Source organism: Mustelus asterias, chromosome 1, assembly GCF_964213995.1.
Source record: "Mustelus asterias chromosome 1, sMusAst1.hap1.1, whole genome shotgun sequence".
NCBI classification, from domain to species: domain Eukaryota; kingdom Metazoa; phylum Chordata; class Chondrichthyes; order Carcharhiniformes; family Triakidae; genus Mustelus; species Mustelus asterias.
Genome location: NC_135801.1, coordinates 127,920,357 through 127,940,291, shown reverse-complemented (window position 1 = coordinate 127,940,291; position 19,935 = coordinate 127,920,357). Strand labels below are relative to the sequence as shown.

The window sequence follows — 19,935 nt, the reverse complement described above, 5'->3', positions numbered from 1 at the left end:
CATCGATAGCTAGGTGCATAATACTCTTAAAATTACATTGCTGCCCTGTCAAAGTTTGCCTTTAACACTTAATGGTTATTGATAAAACTTTCTATATACAGTGTCCAATGCATAAACATACAATATGAATGGTTTCTCCTAAATTTCTGACTCAGCTATTTATCCTCATTAAGTAACACGGTTTAGAGAATTCTACTAAAATTACTGCATATAATACAAAGTAACAAACAGTTTTAGCACTGAGGATCTCCAAAGACCACGGATAGAGAACTGAGAGCAGTAACCAAGAATGTCTCCGTAGCAGCAGCTTGCCATAGCTATAAATTTTTACATCCGGAAACTCCGTGTTCTATGAAATGGCTGGAATGATTTTTTCATTGTGAAAAACATGAGCTGTGATTTGAGCTTTGACTTCTCAGGGAAGAGCACTGCCTCACTCTCAGTTGTTGGAAATTTTGTTTTGTAAACATCAGGATAGGATTTCTGAAACTGAAAGAGAGAAATGTTTTACTATAGTAACCTGGGCATACTAAACCAATATTGTATTGCTTTAGAAATTAAATTAAAAATAATTTGTATTCATAACAAGATATAGGAGCAGACTTAGGCCATTCGGCCCAAGTCTTCTCCACCATTCAATCATGGCGGGTGTGTTTCTTAACCGCATTCTCCCACCTTTTCCCCGTAGCCTTTGTTCCCCTTACCAAACATATACGAGCAAATTGTAGCCCTCCTTCATTAGAAACACAAGACAATAAATTGCCTTCATGTTACCCTGCAGACTTCATGACTATAAGACATAGTTTTTACAACAGAAGAACTAGTGGCATTCTAATGAGTGAGAGCAGTACTGAGTTCATGGGTGTTGTGAAATTTATCAACTCCCTATTCTGGGTATTACAGGGAACAGATACAAAGTTATCATTTAGGTTTGGTGTTTACGCTGATTGGACAACAGATAGTAAGCAAAGCACTTCACGAATATCTGCACGGATCACTGTTATAGGATACAATTTGTGGGCCTTTGATGTCAATGTGATGGTGACATTACACTTGTTTTGTAGATTATGCTGCTTCTTAGGTCACTTTTGGGTAACTCCCAGTTCCTGCTGCTCACATACCAAGTACTCAAACTCATGCTGACTGTCTTGACTGACTTGTATCTTCTGTGGGAAACAGTGAGAAGTAAATAAGATCTCCTTGGGTCTGAAATAACTCCAAGACAATATAATTGGCTATGTAAGTTGATAGTCAAGTCAATTCTCCATGAACCATAGAATCCCTACAGTGCAGAAAGAGGTCATTCGGCCCATCGAGTCTGTACTAACTCTATAAAAGAGAATCTTAGAGGCCATCCATCTGCCCGCCCTATCCCTGTAACTCCGTGCATTTACCATGGTTAATTCACATAACTTACACATTTCTAGACACCAAGGGACAATCCAGCATGGTCAATCCACCCAAACTTCCTATCCTTGTACTGTGAAAGGAAACCGGATAACCCGGAGGAAACCCATGCAAACACAGGGAGAACGTGCAAAGTCCACTCAGACATTCACCCAAGGCTGGAATTGAACCTGGAGTCCCTAATGCTGTGAGGTAGCAGTGCTAACCACTGTGCCACCATGCTGCAGTCAGTTTGGCACTTGGAAGGGTAGACCAGTTACTGGGATCATGGATTTGCAACATTATGCTCCAGGTAAGCTTGCAAGCAGATGCCACAATAGGTGCAATGGTCCTAACTTGGGCAGCAGTGGGAAACTTACAAAATTTTGAATGATAAGTTTTGTGATTTTGGGAGGTTAATCTCCACAGCACTCTTGCACAAAACTGGGGATCTTAAGCTCACCGCAATTGGGAAAGTTTTCCTATACATCACAAGTATAGATATTTTTGCAAACTAGATTTCAGACTCTAAATGTGATGATCAGTTTCAAGCTGTTTTAGATAACCAGCTAATTGCCTAAAGAAAATGATTATTAGGCTGAACAGCTCAGTGGGTAAATGCACCATGTGACATGATGAACCTTAGACCAGGAACATTCCAAATTTCATCTCCAGTCTCACTTGAGATAGCTGATTACAGCTTGATCAGTAGCAGGTATGCTAATGAAATACCATAACCCCAAGCTAGAGAAAATAAAGATTTGGGAAAGGTGCAACAGAAGGACCGTCTACTGTGGCAAATGAACAAGTGCAACAATGCAGATTCTGGGGCTTCACATAACATGGAGATGGCTGCCATATGTAGAACACAGCCTATTTACAATGTCATCATATTTGTGTGCTAGACACATGATTTTCCCAGAACCAAACAAGCTAGGCTTTATACCCAATTTCAAAGGGGAAAACCCTAAGTATTCTGTACTAAAAATATTTTTGGTAATGCGCAAAATCAATGATAGAATTGAGTTTTTAAATTGCTTAACCTGCTTTAATTTCTTCTTCTTCTCTTTAACAGACATGCTTTTATTCATTATTATTTCTTCCAGCAGGGCTGCAACTGCACCTTGAGAACTTCCCTGTTCTTTAAAATCTTCAGTACCAATCTGATGACAAGAAGTGAAGGGAACCAGTGTAGCATCAGCATCAGCACCGGCATATTTTATCTGAAAAAAAAAGCTAAGTTTGAGAATCCTGATTGATGAATGTTTAATCTTTTGAGGCTCTAAGTATGAATTTCCAACATAATTAAAAGTTATTGCACAAGGAGATCAGTTTACATATTTTCCAATATTCCTTTCAAATTAAAACATACTGCTGCTTCAGACTCAAGTCTTAAAACAAAAGCTCTTTAAAGTACCTGAACTCTTCGGAGGTGGGCTAAATGTTCCTCCACTGCACTTTGCAGATGGTCAGGAGCTCTCAAAATATCTTGGTAATGGTCCATCATGAAACTGACAAGTCTAGTAGCTAGCAATTCATCAAGGTCAACTTCATCCTCTGAACACAGGATACAGCGAGAGAACGTTTGAATCATCTTCAAATTCAAAAGAAAAGACGTTTTAAAGTACAGGTTACAGTTTGAAAACCAAATTCCCTAGATTGTAAACTGATAGGTTGCAAATTCATAGAATCATAGAAATCATAGAAACCCTACAGTACAGAAGGAGGCCATTCGGCCGATCGAGTCTGCACCGACCACAATCCCACCCAGGCCCTACCCCCATATCCCTACATATTTTACCCACTAATCCCTCTAATCTACGCATCCCAGGACACTAAGGGGCAATTTTAGCACGGCCAATCAACCTAACCCGCACATCTTTGGACTGTGGGAGGAAACCGGAGCACCCGGAGGAAACCCACGCAGACACGAGGAGAATGTGCAAACTCCACATAGACTGTGACCCAAGCCGGAAATCGAACCCAGGTCCCTGGAGCTGTGAAGCAGCAGTGCTAACCACTGTGCTACCGTGCCGTTCCTTAAGAGAAAATTTGTGGAGCAGTGGCTTTAGATAAATGAGCTTTCAGGTACTGGAATTTTTTTTCTTTTAAAAACAAGAACCAAATAAAGAAAAAGGGCAAATCTGGCAAAGCCAACTACCGTCTCATTAGCATACTAAACAAAGGTAATGTAATGAAACCTATTCAAAAAGAGTTGGCTGGTGGAGCACATTAATTAATAAGAAACAGCCAGCGGGGATTCAGAAGATGAAGATTCTAGTTGACTAACCTCTTGGTTCATCTGAAACACCCTCAAATGAAGTAGACAACAAAGATTAAAGTCGAAAATAGAATTCACTTTGTGGCCATAACTCTATTTTGTGCTTTTGACTAGAAGAATGGAATCTCAGAATTATCCTGACAGAGTTTCCTGATAAGAATTAAAGCGGTTTGAGGCCCCGTCATTGGGGTCGTTTTTAGATGATCGGCAAGGTTGGGTGGGATGTGGAACTTTTTCTTGCCATTGTTAAAAAGAGGCAATTAAGCGCTAGCAGGCAGAGAAGGTGGCAATTAATGCCCTGTCGCTTATCCACCTTAAAGTCTGTCAATTTTTCCAAAACCAATTTTCTTTCTACAATTATCTCAACATTCCACATGTCCCAATGTGCTTCACAGGAATGTCAAACAAAATTTGAGACTGAGCCATATAATGAACTGTTCGTACAGGTGGCCAAAAGCTTGATCAAAGAGAGAGTTTTGAAGAAGCATAAAGAGAATGAAGGGCTTTGATTTGATTTATTGTCACATGTATTAGTATACAGTGAAAAGTATTGTTTCTTGCGCGCTATACAAAGCATACCATTCATAGAGAAGGAAAGAAGAGGAGGCAGAATGTAGTGTTACAGTCATAGCTAAAGTAAGAGAGAGATGAACTTAATATGAAGTAGGTCCATTCAAAAGTCTGATGACAGCAGGGAAGCTGTTCTTGAGTCAGTTGGTATGTTACCTCAGATATTTGTACCTTTTTTCTGATGGAAGGTGGTGAGGTTTAGGGAGGGAATTTCAGAACTTAGACCCTAGGCAGCTAAAGGCACAGGAGTCAAATGGTATAGCAATAAGAATGTATATGTACCAGTGCATACTCCTCTAGTATACCTACATTTAGCAGTTCAGAACATGAATGTCACTGGGGGAAAGAGAGACATGCTGTCAAAGCTTTTTGTCTTACACTGATCATAGATTCCTCACGGTGGAGAAGAGGCCTTTTGGGCCATCGAGGCTGCACCAACTCTGAGTGTATCTTACCCAGGCCCTCTTTCCCGCCTTATCCCCATAACACTATACCTTTCCCATGGCTAATCCATCTAACCTGCACATCTCTGGAGCGTGGAAGGAAACTGGAGCACAAGGAGGAAACCCACACAGACATGGGGAGAATGTGTAAACTCCACACAAACTGTCACCCAAGGCCAGAATTGAACCCGGGTCCTTGGAGCTATGAGGCAGCAATGCTAATGACGATGCCACCATGATCAGGACAGATTCCCAAAAATACCAAATGAGAAGGGAACAATAATTTATGCTGCATGAGAATAGAGTACAGCTTGGTTGGCAAGCATACTGATTGATGGAAGTGCTGCCATGTAAAATGCACCAGGGAACAGTTACATAACCTGTTCTTTGCTGGCAAAAGGAGCATGTCCATGCATTACATCTTTTTCAACTGAATAAAAGCTTGGGAGAGAGCCATTTCTTGGTTCATTCCCCATGGCAATGCCTTTGTTTGAATTTAAACAAAAGCTTGGCAGTTAAATGTTCCATGGTGCATTCTCCAAGGCATGCCTCTGACCAGACTCATTTGCCAACCAATCATGCAGCATAAATTGTTGTTCCTGTTACAATTGATATTCTTGCAAATCGGTCCTGATGAGTGCAAAATGAAAACATTTGACAGCATGTCTCTTTCTTTCAGCAATACACCTGCATTCTGATTTTGTATCAGTTCCATTCAAGGATGGTGCAGGCTATAAATTACCTGAAAGCACCTGATAGAAGATCCCAACAGAAAGGAAAACCATGAAAAGCACCATGCATGAGAAAAGAGCGCTTCCAATACAAATAGGGGAACAACACAGCAACTCAGCAAAGTGTCTTACAGCGACCAACAAATTAAAAGGCTGTCATCTTCAAATCATCAGGGATTAATTTGCATAATTGTCCCATTAACTGCTAGCCAGCCAACACCAGTTGTGAAACTATTGAGGTGATAGATTATTTTTATTTACAACTGATCTTTTTGCCTCTACTCGTTCTTACTTTAAATTGGTTGTGTGTTTTTAAACTTTAACCATAGCCCTTTATAGATTAGGAATGCATACAGTTTCTCACATACTCAAAGACAAGCACCTAACTGGACCACAACGGACAAATCAAAATGCTATAAAGAAGACTGGAAAAATTGGGGAAAAACAAACAGGAATTTTCTCTCACTGTCTTGGGACTGGGACTTGGTATACCAAATTACATCCCATGTCATACGGTTAAATTATTTTGGAATGTGACAGGTTCATTGAACTTTCTCTGAAGGCGGGAACATACAGAAGAAAAGTAACTAAACAAACTACAAACTGAAATTTATGACTATTTTGGATTACTGCTTACTACTTTAGGGTTTGTTTTAGCTCAGTGGCTGGACAGTTGGCTCATGATGCAGAACAATGTCAACAGAGCAAGTTCAATTCCCATACTAGCTGAGGTTTTTCATGAAGGCCCACCTTGTCAACTTTGCCTCTCACCTGAGGGGTGGTGATCCTCAGGTTAAATCATCACCAGTCAGCCCTCTCTCAAAGGGGCAACATGGTGGCAACGTGGTTAGCATTGCTGCCTCACAGCGCCAGGGACCCAGGTTAAATTCCGGCCTCGGGTGACTGTGAAGTTTGCACGTTCTCCCCGTGACTGCATGGGTTTCCTCCCAGTCCAAAAGAGCGTGGGTTAGGTTGATTGGCCATGCTAAATTGACCCTAGTGTCAGGGGGATTAGCAGGGTAAATATGTGGGGTTACAGCAATAGGGCCTGGATGGAATTGTGGTCGGTGCAGACGCGAAGGGTCGAATGGCCTCCTTCTGCTTTGTAGGGATTCTATGATTCTAAGAGCAGCCTATGGTCATCTGGGACTATGGTAACTTTACTGTTTTCAGAATCAAAATAGTTTTATGAATTGAGTCAACTCAAACTCACCAACATTCTGTTTGCAATAGCATCATGAAGTGGTGGCATTTCGGCATTATGAGCAATTCGAGTCATCATTCGCATTAGGAGCTGCAGCTTTCTTCGATTTTCCGGGGGCAAAAGAAGACAACAAACTTGAAGAGCTTCAATACCATCTTGCGTTCGTTGCAAAAGACCTAGCTTTCAAAGAAACAGAGTTAAGCTAATAGCCACTAGGGCTACATCTTATTGCAGTTAAGTAAATGGAATCTGGAACAAAAAAGGTTTATGGAAACTTTAAACAGAATTCACAGTCTGAGCCTAGTCTTTCTGAAGTTGCTTCTTCACCACAACTCATGAAAATTATCCCAAAGCTTATGTAGCATAGCACACCAATTTTACTCAATAGGTCTCTTCTATTTAAAGCAAAATAGCAGGATAGAACAAAAACATTTGCATGACAAATGTTTACTTTACATATTGCAAAACTTGAATGCTATCTTTCTGTGGGTTAGAAGTGTTGCATTGATCATCTAAGTCATTGCCTAAGCTCAGCTGAGAAAGTAGTCTCGCTGGCTTGATTGAAGAGCTAATCTTTAATTTGTTCTTAGTTGCGTACATGGAATGTGGATTTACTTTATGCTGAAAGTTGTCCCACTGAGCTAGTTCCTTAGTATTATTTTTAATTTAATATCTTCACAAAATATAAACAAATCTATTCTAAATTCAAACTAAGAAATTGACTCACTCATAGCCTGCGCAGAAATCTTGATTACATTGATTGGACTTGTTTTCCAATTTCACATCTTTCCATTTCAGAAGTGAATTCCTATTTATTTTGAGCCAGGAAGAACACCTCTTCATTGTATCATCATTTACTGACATGATGATGCTTTCTAAAGAGCAATGCCAACATGCGAACACCAACGATTTATAGATTAATCTTTAAATTTGAAGATTGTTATAGATTTTTTTTTATTTTTAAGGGGGCTTTTTTAAAAGTTCAGTTTCTTTCTACAGGTAGTCAGTATGTTTGGAAGGAATGCAGCTCGGATGCTGGGAAAAAAGGATAATTACTCATTTTAGCAATACAGTATTTACTTAGAGAACTAAGTAAACACTGCATTGCTTTTGGAAACTTTTTGGACTTTTGGAAACGGTCCCCTGGTGTTTTTGATTAAAGGAATGGAAGTTGGGTTTAGGTATGCAGGATCATGTGATAACGGTTAATGGGAGAAGCAAGGCATGTTGCAGAAAAACAGCTGTCAGTGCTGGCTGAGCTTTGTTAGAAGACAGAGGTCTGCAAGGTGCTCTCCACAAAATCGCTTTGAAAGCTTCACGGCTGTTTACTCATTATAGCAAGTATATTTAAGGTTGCTAACCGTATTTAAAGTGGTTGAGACTATAAGAATGTTGCTTATATGGAACTGAAACAGTGATGAGTTAGAAATTAAAGTGGTTTCTTTTCATGTTTAAATATTCTTCAACAGGTAATAGTTAAGCTGCTTCATTTTGTTAGAGTTATATTTAAAACTTTGTTTTTACTATATAAGCTCCCTTATTCTCTGTGGAATTACTCGTGGAGTGAAGCATCTTTTCCTCACATTTATGTCAAAATAGAAAAATTGTTGGGGTCTAGTCTGGCTTCATAATATACCTTGGGGTTCGGGCCCAGGACCCTAACAAATTGTTTAAGCTTGCAATAATATGGGGTGAGGAATTAACATGCCCAGTGCAAGTTTTTTAAGCAAAGTGTGATTTAAGTAAGCCCCATGGAAATCTGATATTCTAACTTTCCTTCACACGTCAGCCATTTAAAGACTGACTGCATGGATTTGATTTTGAACAGCCACATGATGATTGATTTGACAATGTTTCAGTGAAACCTTTTAAAGTCGAACTCAACAAAAGACGTGCAAAAGAAATAAATGAACTGAGCCTGGACTAGATGCCCGAGGCACCAGTCAGTCGTTGCTGTAGACAAAGAGGTCCCTTTCATTTTGAAAATTTGATGCTGCATGAAATCAAAAACAGTATGTGACAAAAAATAACTAACGTTTTTTTATTCAAATGTGGGGCATGGGAATTGCTGGCTGGCCAGCATTTACTGCCCATACCTAGTTGCCGTTGAGAAGGTGATGTTGAGCTGCCTGCTTGAAATGCTGCAGTGAGCGAATGCCATTCGATAGGGAGGTCTGTGACCAGTGGTGTTCCGCAGGACTCTGTACTGGGACCTCTGCTATTTGTGATATATATAAATGATTTGGAAGAAGGTGTAACTGGTGTAATCAGCAAGTTTGCGGATGACACAAAGATGGCTGGAATTGCGGATAGCGAAGAGCATTGTCGGGCAATACAGCAGGATATAGATAGGCTGGAAAATTGGGCGGAGAGGTGGCAGATGGAGTTTAATCCGGATAAATGCGAAGTGATGCATTTTGGAAGAAATAATGTAGGGAGGAGTTATATAATAAATGGCAGAGTCATCAGGAGTATAGAAACACAGAGGGACCTAGGTGTGCAAGTCCACAAATCCTTGAAGGTGGCAACACAGGTGGAGAAGGTGGTGAAGAAGGCATATGGTATGCTTGCCTTTATAGGACGGGGTATAGAGTATAAAAGCTGGAGTCTGATGATGCAGCTGTATAGAACGCTGGTTAGGCCACATTTGGAGTACTGCGTCCAGTTCTGGTCGCCGCACTACCAGAAGGACGTGGAGGCATTGGAGAGAGTGCAGAGAAGGTTTACCAGGATGTTGCCTGGTATGGAGGGTCTTAGCTAGGAGGAGAGATTGGGTAGACTGGGGTTGTTCTCCTTGGAAAGACGGAGAATGAGGGGAGATCTAATAGAGGTATACAAGATTATGAAGGGTATAGATAGGGTGAACAGTGGGAAGCTTTTTCCCAGGTCGGAGGTGACGATCACGAGGGGTCACGGGCCCAAGCTGAGAGGGGTGAAGTATAACTCAGACATCAGAGGGACGTTTTTTTACACAGAGGGTGGTGGGGGCCTGGAATGCGCTGCCAAGTAGGGTGGTGGAGGTAGGCACGCTGACATCGTTTAAGACTTACCTGGATAGTCACATGAGCAGCCTGGGAATGGAGGGATACAAACGATTGGTCTAGTTGGACCAAGGAGCGGCACAGGCTTGGAGGGCCGAAGGGCCCGTTTCCTGTGCTGTACTGTTCTTTGTTCTTTGGAATTCCAGGATTTTGACCCGAAGGCATGACGATATATTTCCAAGTCCAAAGATGTGCAGGATAGGTGGATTGGCCCTGGTAAATTGCCCTAGTGTCCAAAGATGTGTAGGTTATAGGAATTAGTGGGGTAAATGCATGGGGTTACAAGGTTGGGTGGGATGCTCACTCGGAGAGTCAGTACAGACTTGATGGGTCAAATGGCCTCCTCCTGTACTGTGAGGATGCCAAGTCAGGTTGGGAATTGGCATGGAAGGGAACTTGCAATTGGTGGTGTTCCCATGTATCTGTTGCCCTTATCCTTTTAGATGGGAGTGGTTGTGGTTATGCAAGAACATAAGAAATATTAGGAGTAGCATACACAGCTCATCAAGCCTGCTCCACCATTCAGTACATGGCTGATCTTGGGTTTCAACCCCATTTCCTCATCTGTTCCATTAATTCCCTCAGATACCAACAAGACGTCTATCTCAGCCTTAAATGTATTCAGCAATGGATCATCCATCACTCTCTGGGATGGAGAATTCCAAACATTTTTAGAAGTCTGATGATGAGCATGAAATCATTGCTGATTGTTGCAAAAACCCATCTGGTTCACGATTGTCCTTTGGGGAAGGAAACCTGCTGTTCTTATGTGGTCTGGCCTACATGTGATTCCAAACCCACAGCAATGTGAATGATTCTTAAATGCCCTCTGAATAAGGGAAATTAGGGATGGACGATAAGTGCTGGCCTAGCCAGTGATGCTCACATCCGATGAATGAGATTTGTCCTTGAACAAACGCAAATCATTTTACAATTTCTGTAAAATCAGTCCGTGAACATAAATAATAAATTATTCTATTTTGTCTTTATTTTTCAAATGACAAGTTCAGTAGTAATGGAGATTGACTGAGGAGGATAGGTCATCCTTGGTTGCAGATAGAGCTGAATATTATTCTATCATGGCTCAGCCTGCTGCTGAGCCTGGAAGAAGTCAGAAATCTGGCACAGGAAGAATACGGCCATCTGATGACAGTGGAATGCTCATGAATGTGGGCAATGTGGGCTTGCAACTGGATCATGGGCAGAGGTAGCAACGATGGTCACAGTGTAGGTACACCCACAGTGGCATGAGAGAAGGAATTTCCAGATTATGACTCTGAAATGCGATATATTTCCAAACCATGATGACATGTGACTCTTCACAGAATGGTTATCATTCAGGAGGCCATTCAAACCTCCATATGCATACCGGCTCTCTGCCAGAACAACTCACCTTGTCCCAAATTCCCTTTTCAAAGCTATGCTTTGAATATTCAAGATTATTGCAGATGTTGTTCCAGAGTTCACTATGCTCGGGTCAAATCCCAGAAGCTAGTAACTGAAACCAAAATGGGGCAAAGTCTGACTTATACTGTTAGGAAAGTTATTGAAAGTATTCAGGGATAATATAGGATAATTCAGGGTCAGCCATTTAGAGAGTCATACACTAACTCAGTCAGCACAGCTTTAAGATCAAGAGGTGATGGTTATTGAATTGAGAAAATTACAGAGCAGTAGATATAGTTAAGTTGTATTTGACACGGTCCTGCAAAAGGTTCAAATGGAAGTAGATGTGGTAGGTAACAACTGATGGAGCAGTTGGTTACAAGTGGAATTACACAAGGCTTGATTGTTGGACATTCAAATCATTTATGGAAGAAAGTGTGCCTGGTGTCAAATTTGCAGGCAGTATCTGCAAAATGGTTTTTGCAAGTTGACAAATTCAATAAATGGGATTCATGGTTGTTAGAGATGCAAGAAGAAAATAGTGATTGTTGTGTCAGATGGACCAAATGTCTTTTGTCTAAAGTTGTTCTAAATTCATTGCTCTTACTGAATTGAGAAATTTGTGGTTTTTGCTTTGTGCAGTGCCTGCCTTATTAAATACCCACCTAAAATGTTAATGACAAGTTCATAGAAATCGAACGTTAGTAATGGCTCCTTTGGCTTTTGAAAATAATCTGCAATTGTCTTGAACACATCTCTTTCAAACCCCGCATACATTGGTCGATTCAATTCACTTCCATTTGGCCCTAAAAGAAAAAAATACAAAAAATATTAGTAGAACCCACATGCATAATAATAGCGGAATAAAATCATATAACACGCTAAGACATTTTTGTGCCAAAGTGAGGACTTTCAGGGCAATTACCTCAAAAAGCAAAATGTCTGGGGCCCTAAAAGTAACATATCCTGGATAGCAGTGGAAAGACCCTTTGGAGGAAGAGGGCCTAAAACTGGCCATTCCTCCTTCACCTCTGCTTTCATAGGGGAATGATGAGGTTTCAGCTCACTTGAGAGCTTTGGGATTAACAATTTAAAGTAACGTCCAAAGCTTCTTTTTCAATGTGCCCTTCTCTTTCCACTGCAGCACTGCTATCTTTAAACAAGGCCTGGCCCAGGTAAACGTGCAGCTGGGAAGCACATATTTCATTAAAAATATGGGTGGAGTGGGTGGGGGTGGATTTGCACCACAGCAATGTTGGCCGCAAGGAATGCAATCTGTAATTAAGTTTAAAAGGCGGCACAGTATACATAATTGTACACAAAGGGACAGCATTTACTTTAGAAAAACAACTAGCTTTGAGGCCATCAGCCATGTTGCACTGTGGCAGGAAACTCAGGACTATCAATTGCTCTCCCTGGCAGATTGCATTTACAAGCCTACCTCAGTCAAATATGAAAAATGCATGAATTCAGTCAGGAATGCACCAACATCTCAAATGGAAATGTAATATCTACATGTGGTCACTATCTGGAGATAGTGACCACAATTCAGTGTCTTTTGTTATTGCAATGGAGAGGGATTGGGCCGTACGGCAGGGCAAGGTTTACAATTGGGGGGGGGGGGGGGGGGGGAAAGAGGTAATTAGAATGCGATTAGGCAAGAATTAGGGGGCATAAGTTGGGAACAGAAACTGTCAGAGAAAGGAACTAATGAAAAGTGGAACTTTTTCAAGGAACAAATACTGGATGTCCTTGATAGGTATGTCCCTATCAGGCAGGGAGGAAATGGCCGAGTGAGGGAACCATGGTCCACAAAAGAAGTGGAATGTCTTGTGAAAAGGAAGAGGGAAGCTTATGTAGGGATGAGGAAACAAGGTTCAGATGGCTCGATTGAGGGTTACAAGTTAGCAAGGAATGAGCTGAAAAAGGGGCTTAGGAGAGCTAGGAGGGGACACGAGAAGTCCTTGGCGGGTCGGATGAAGGAAAACCCCAAGGCTTTTTACTCTTATGTGAGGAATAAAAGAATGACCAGGGTGAGGTTAGGGCCAGTCAAGGACAGTAGTGGGAACTTGTGTATGGAGTCAGTAGAGATAGGCGAGGTGATGAATGAATACTTTTCTTCAGTGTTCACCAAGGAGAGGGGCCATGTTTTTGAGGAAGAGAAGGTGTTACAGGCTAATAGGCTGGAGGAAATAGATGTTCGGAGGGAGGATGTCCTGGCAGTTTTGAATAAACTGAAGGTCGATAAGTCCCCTGGGCCTGATGAAATGTAACCTAGGATTCTTTGGGAGGCAAGGGATGAGATTGCAGAGCCTTTGGCTTTGATCTTTGGGTCCTCGCTGTCCACAGGGATGGTGCCAGAGGACTGGAGAATGGTGAATGTTGTTCCTCTGTTTAAGAAAGGGAATAGAAATGACCCTGGTAATTATAGACCGGTTAGTCTTACTTCGGTGGTTGGTAAATTGATGGAAAAGGTCCTTAGAGATGGGATTTACGACCATTTAGAAAGATGCGGATTAATCCGGGATAGTCAGCACGGATTCGTGAAGGGCAAGTCGTGCCTCACAAATTTGATAGAATTTTTTGAGGAGGTAACAAAGTGTGTTGATGAAGGTAGGGCAGTTGATGTCATATACATGGATTTTAGTAAGGCGTTTGATAAGGTCCCCCATGGTCGGCTTATGATGAAAGTGAGGAGGTGTGGGATAGAGGGAAAGTTGGCCGATTGGATAGGTAACTGGCTGTCTGATCGAAGACAGAGGGTGGTGGTCGATGGAAAATTTTTGGATTGGAGGCAGGTTGCTAACGGAGTGCCGCAGGGATCAGTGCTTGGTCCTCTGCTCTTTGTGATTTTTATTAATGACTTAGAGGAGGGGGCTGAAGGGTGGATCAGTAAATTTGCTAATGACACCAAGATTGGTGGAGTAGTGGATGAGGTGGAGGGCTGTTGTAGGCTGCAAAGAGACATAGATAGGATGCAAAGCTGGGCTGAAAAATGGCAAATGGAGTTTAACCCTGATAAATGTGAGGTGATTCATTTTGGTAGGACTAATTTAAATGTGGATTACAGGGTCAAAGGTAGGGTTCTGAAGACTGTGGAGGCACAGACAGATCTTGGGGTCCATATCCACAGATCTCTAAAGGTTGCCACTCAAGTGGATAGAGCTGTGAAGAAGGCCTATAGTGTGTTAGCTTTTATTAACAGGGGGTTGGAGTTTAAGAGCCGTGGGGTTATGCTGCAACTGTACAGGACCTTGGTGAGACCACATTTGGAATATTGTGTGCAGTTCTGGTCACCTCACTATAAGGAGGATGTGGAAGCGCTGGAAAGAGTGCAGAGGAGATTTACCAGGATGCTGCCTGGTTTGGAGGGTAGGTCTTATGAGGAAAGGTTGAGGGAGCTAGGGCTGTTCTCTCTAGAGCGGAGGAGGCTATGGGGAGACTTAATAGGAGGTTTATAAAATGATGAAGGGGATAGATAGAGTGAACGTTCAAAGACTATTTCCTCGGGTGGATGGAGCTATTACGAGGGGGCATAACTATAGGGTTCATGGTGGGAGATACAGGAAGGATATCAGAGGTAGGTTCTTTACGCAGAGAGTGGTTGGGGTGTGGAATGGACTGCCTGCAGTGATAGTGGAGTCAGACACTTTAGGAACATTTAAGCAGTTATTGGATAGGCACATGGAGCACAACAGGATGGTAGGGAGTGGGACAGCTTGATCTTGGTTTCAGATAAAGCTCGGCACAACATCGTGGGCCGAAGGGCCTGTTCTGTGCTGTACTGTTCTATGTTCTAACTACATTAATACTCACAGTTTGCCAGACACCTCATGGCTGACAGAACCCAGTGTGGAAGCTCATCTGTTTACAAGAGGAAAGATAATAATTTTGTGTTCAGTATTTACCAGAAAGTCCGTGAAGAAAATGCCAAAGTGCTTAGGTGCGAGTGTGTAAAATGTTTGCTGTTCAAAGTCTTCAACATTTCATTTCCTCCAAAGCAAAAAATCTATCAACATGACAATTCCCTCAATTTAAAGGAGCTGTAATTTCTATAGCCTTCTAGAAAGTAACAGCGCTTTCAGGCGTAGAACTAGATTATATAGATCCAGCAGATGTTAGTCACAGCTCAACATCATCACAATCATAGAATCATAGAATCCCTACAGTGCAGAAGGAGGCCATTCAGCCCATCGAGTCTGCACCGACCACAATCCCACCCAGGCCCTACCCCCACATATTTTACCCGCTAATCCCTCTAACCTACCCATCTCACGACTCTAAGGGGCAATTTTTAACCTGGCCAATCAACCTAACCCGCACATCTTTGGACTGTGGGAGGAAACCGGAGCACCCGGAGGAAACCCACGCAGACACGAGGAGAATGTGCAAACTCCACACAGACAGTGACCCGAGCCGGGAATCGAACCCGGGACCCTGGAGCTGTGAAGCAGCAGTGCTAACCACTGTGCTACCATGCTTCAATTAGTCTTGGTGATCAAGGAAGAAAAGATCTATTTTACTTTTCATTCCCAGAAAGCAGCACTGACTGGAAGTGGGCATAGAATTCCTACAGTACAGAAGGACGCCATTCAGCCCATGTGGTCTGCACCAACGACAATCCCATCCTGGCCCTATCCCCATAACCCCACATATTTACATATGCTTATCCCCCTGACACTAAGGGGTAATTTAGCATGGCCAATCCACCTAACCAGCACATCTTTGAACATGTTTAGATATCCTGCAAGGACCAACTCAGCTATGATTGACCATGCTTCAGAACAGCCCATCACATGTAAATAACCAAGTTACCTCTTGGAAATAAAGACTTGAGCTGGAAGAAGAACTGGATAACTGCCACATGTACCCATGACAAGCATTAGTTATTTTCAGGACAGACTTTAAAAAGAGGGAAAGTAAAATAAATCAAAAATATAAGTAGGCACCTGGCTCTGATTAGATTCTAACAATTTTTGACAAACGTTCTACTCATTTTCTATAATGTTGGAGTCCAGCATTTAATTTTGAAGAATTTGGACAATGTAAAATACATACCCAGTTTATTCTCTAGAATTACTACGCCTTGCTTATTAATGTGGTGAACATTATAGATGATATACTTAGGGTTGAGCAGTTTAGAATCCAGCACTCCATCCAGAGAATCAAGCCCTAGAATCTTCTGCAAACTGAAAGACAAAACGGTTCAATTCAAATAAATTTAGCACAGTAAATATTTTATAATTAGCCCCTTAACAGGAACACAAATCGCATGGCATTGCTTACAGTATACCAGATTCTTTTTTTTTGTTTTCAGGGTGAATTTTTACTTGTTGAGTGGAGATGGGATTGAAGCTATAATGGAACACAGCTAGTTCTGGAGCACAAGTCTTCAGATATGCTGCCGATGCCATAAGCCTTTGTTACATCCAGTATGTCAAAACATTTCTTGACATCATGTGTGAAAAGGCAGCATGTGATACTGGAAAACATCAGAACAAGGAAGAGATGCATAATTCATTTGGCACTTCTGGCTGAAAGATAATTGTTTCAGCCTGGTCTTTATCACTGATGTGCTGGCCTCCATCATTAATAATTGGGATATTTGTGGAGCTGCCTCCTTCTCCAGTTAGCTGTTTATGCATACATTGTTTACAGTATGCTTAGCTACTTCTGCTGTTTAGCTTGTACGTAGTTTGGTTTTTCTTCAAGTTGCCATTTCATTTTTAGGTACACCTGGTACTGCTCCGTACACTCATTGAAGCAGGGTTGCTCCCCTGGATTAACAGTAATGTTAGAGTGAGGATATAATGCCCAGAGGGTTAGACTGAGAGAATCCAATTCTACTGCTGCTGATGGAACACATGCCATATGCTGGCTCAGTTTTGAGCTGCTGGACCTATTCTGACTATTCCATTTAGCACAGTACCATCGAAGATAAAGGAGGGGGTTCTCAGTGAAAACAGGACAACTGCAAGGATTGCATGGTGGGCATTAACAGACACAAGATAGAAATCTGGGAGAGGACAAGGTCAATTAGGTTTTTTCCTTCAGTTAGTTCTCACCGAAACCTTCTGGCAACTCAGTCCTTCAGGATTCTGTCAACTCAGTGGTGCTACTGGACCACTCTCCAGGATGAATATTTGAAGTGTCCCACCCACAGAACATTGTGTTCTCCTTGCTCCTCATGGTGCTTTTTCCAAGTTGTGTTCAACATGGAGGAATATGGATTCACCAGTATATGGAGAGCATATTCAGCATAAGAATCCTGGTCTATGTTTGACTGAATGCCATGAGGCTCCGTGCTTGATGTCAATGTTGAGGAATCCTGGGCCCACTTGCTAGAGACTATATATCATTATACTACCACTTCTGCTGGGTATGTCCTACCAATGGAGCAGGACAGAAAGGAAGTAGTTTGCGACAATTATATCAGAGCTGCTGCTCAACTTGTCAAATGGGACAGCTCTCCCAATTTCAGTGTATAAGCCCATATTAGTAGAGAGGGTTTGCAGCAATAAGTGGGTTGGGTGTTAGGCCAATGTCTGATTAAAAGGTCACCATCTTGAAATATTAATGCTATTTCTCTATTCACAGATACTATTGACCTGAGTATTTTCAGCAATTTGTTTCTATTTCACAGTAGATATACTTTTTGAACATTATATCCCAAAAAAAAAAGCATAGTCAACATTACCAGATGGGAACAGGTAATTGTCTTACTGGGAGTGGGAGGCAAAGATTAGCAAGAAAAGGAAGGAACCCAACATACTGTGTTAAGGTCATTGATTTCCAGATTTCTTCAACAGTTCCTTGGGAAACCTCTTCCCGATGTACAATTCTACATTCTGATACTTCTCCAATTGCAATACTGTGGCGTTTGTGCCACAAGTCAGAATTCTGCAATAGATCATAAAGGAATGTAATTGAATGGCTGTAAAAACAATTCATGCACAAGGACTGTGAATGACTAATCTTGGAACTCTTAAAAATATATATACAGTAATAAAACTACCCATTGACCAGTAATGAGCATAACCCATTGTAGAAATTTCTAATGGAAATATAAAACTGTTTTGAACTATTTAAAGCCATATTTGTTAAGCATCCTAGAATGCCAAAAAGCTAATCACCCATCCTTCATAAAGACTCAAGATGAGATGTCTCAAACACACATTTCCCAAATTGTACATCAAGATGCAGTTTTGTGGGGGGTTTATCATTTGCAGGTTTATGGATAGTCCTTCTGGCAGAGAGGCACCCACCCCTCCACGAAGGTTGCTCTACCATTGAATATATTCAGGACGGAGTTGAACAGATTTTTGCTCTCAAGGAATCAAGTGGAGTTAATGCCCAAGATTAGTCACAATCGCATTTAATGACTGTGTGTTCAACAGGTCATATAGCTTGACTCCTCTCCCACTTCTTACATTCCCCAATGTTTTAAAAATTCTAGGGGCATGCAGCACACTTGAATTAGTTCTACAATTAAACATGTGTTGATGTGAAGTTGGTTTCAGGTGGTGAGAAACTCAGCCAAGATATGGAGGTATCTTCAACAAGCACGTGTGCATCATGTTCATCTTGGTTAGGTGATGCTTAGGTTAGTAGACAGTTCTTAAAGCTGACAGTGTGCCAATAAAACAGATGGTGTTTATAGCTGTATTGCTTCTCTGCATAGTACTATCAAGCTGAATTAAACGTCTCAGTAACAACGCCCGACTAAATATCACGAGCCTCCGAGCCTGGCCTTGACCCTGCAGAGTAACTCAATACCATGCTGCTGTCAGTGACTCAGGTGTGCAAGGTAAAATTCCATGGCCTGGAATCTTCAGGGATTAGCATTTATTTGAAACTTGCTTTTACGATGGAGACAAGAAACCACTAGCTTATCCCTTCCCTGTGAATCTGCGCTTGGAAATCCCATTTACAGAAGGAAACCAGTCGTCCTTACCCCACCTGCATACATTACTCCAGACGCATAGCAATGCGTTTGATTCTTAACTGCCCTCAAGTAGCCCAGCAAGCCATTCCGTTGCATGATACCACCAGAAAGTTCAGATTGACAAAATTCAAACTGAACATTCTACTTCAATCTCAGCATCAGATTCAGATACAATGAAGGCATACCAACCCTGCAAGGTTTGTGCCACTAGCATCTGGGAATTTGTGATCAAAGTCAAGGCAATTGTCCAGCAGTATAATAAACCAACAGTGCATAACTCACACACTCAGAACCCAACCTTTCAGCCAATATCCCAGACTCAAACATCACCATTCCTGGTCATATCCTGAGCCTTTAGGATGGCAGTACACGAGTTATAGTCAGGAGTGACACTGGGAAATCTGAGAGTCTAGACCATTTGCACTCTGATTACTTACTGCCCTGCCTTAGCTAGTGAGTCAGTAATGTCAACAACTTGAAGAAATTGAGGGCAGCAAGGGCACAGTGTGCTCTGGATGGGGTATTTCACATTACGCTAGGTGACCAACATTGGTAGTACCAGCATCGACCTACCTGGCAGAACATAGAACATAGAACAGTACAGCACAGAACAGGCCCTTCGGCCCACGATGTTGTGCCGAGCTTTATCTGAAACCAAGATCAAGCTATCCCACTCCCTATCATCCTGGTGTGCTCCATGTGCCTATCCAATAACCGCTTAAATGTTTCTAAAGTGTCTGACTCCACTATCACTGCAGGCAGTCCATTCCACACCCCAACCACTCTCTGCGTAAAGAACCTACCTCTGATATCCGTCCTGTATCTCCCACCACGAACACTATAGTTATGCCCCCTTGTAATAGCTCCATCCACCCGAGGAAATAGTCTTTGAACGTTCACTCTATCTATCCCCTTCATCATTTTATACACCTCTATTAAGTCTCCCCT

At 41.9% G+C, this 19,935-nt stretch overlaps 1 protein-coding gene across 1 annotated transcript in view; it reads right to left on the bottom strand.

The window, feature by feature from the left end:
* Nucleotides 1-245: 245 nt before the first annotated feature.
* The window catches only part of LOC144497456 (DEP domain-containing protein 1B-like), a 30,067-nt gene continuing 10,377 nt past the window's right edge, over nt 246-19,935 (bottom strand). The window contains exons 4-11 of the mRNA XM_078218749.1: nt 17,815-17,942; nt 16,101-16,231; nt 14,859-14,906; nt 11,708-11,848; nt 6,625-6,791; nt 2,804-2,980; nt 2,430-2,609; nt 246-489 (exon numbers count right to left, since the gene is read on the bottom strand). Coding sequence (XP_078074875.1) covers nt 328-489; nt 2,430-2,609; nt 2,804-2,980; nt 6,625-6,791; nt 11,708-11,848; nt 14,859-14,906; nt 16,101-16,231; nt 17,815-17,942 — 1,134 coding nt within the window. The 3' untranslated portion in view covers nt 246-327. The remainder of the gene's footprint in view (nt 490-2,429; nt 2,610-2,803; nt 2,981-6,624; nt 6,792-11,707; nt 11,849-14,858; nt 14,907-16,100; nt 16,232-17,814; nt 17,943-19,935) is intronic.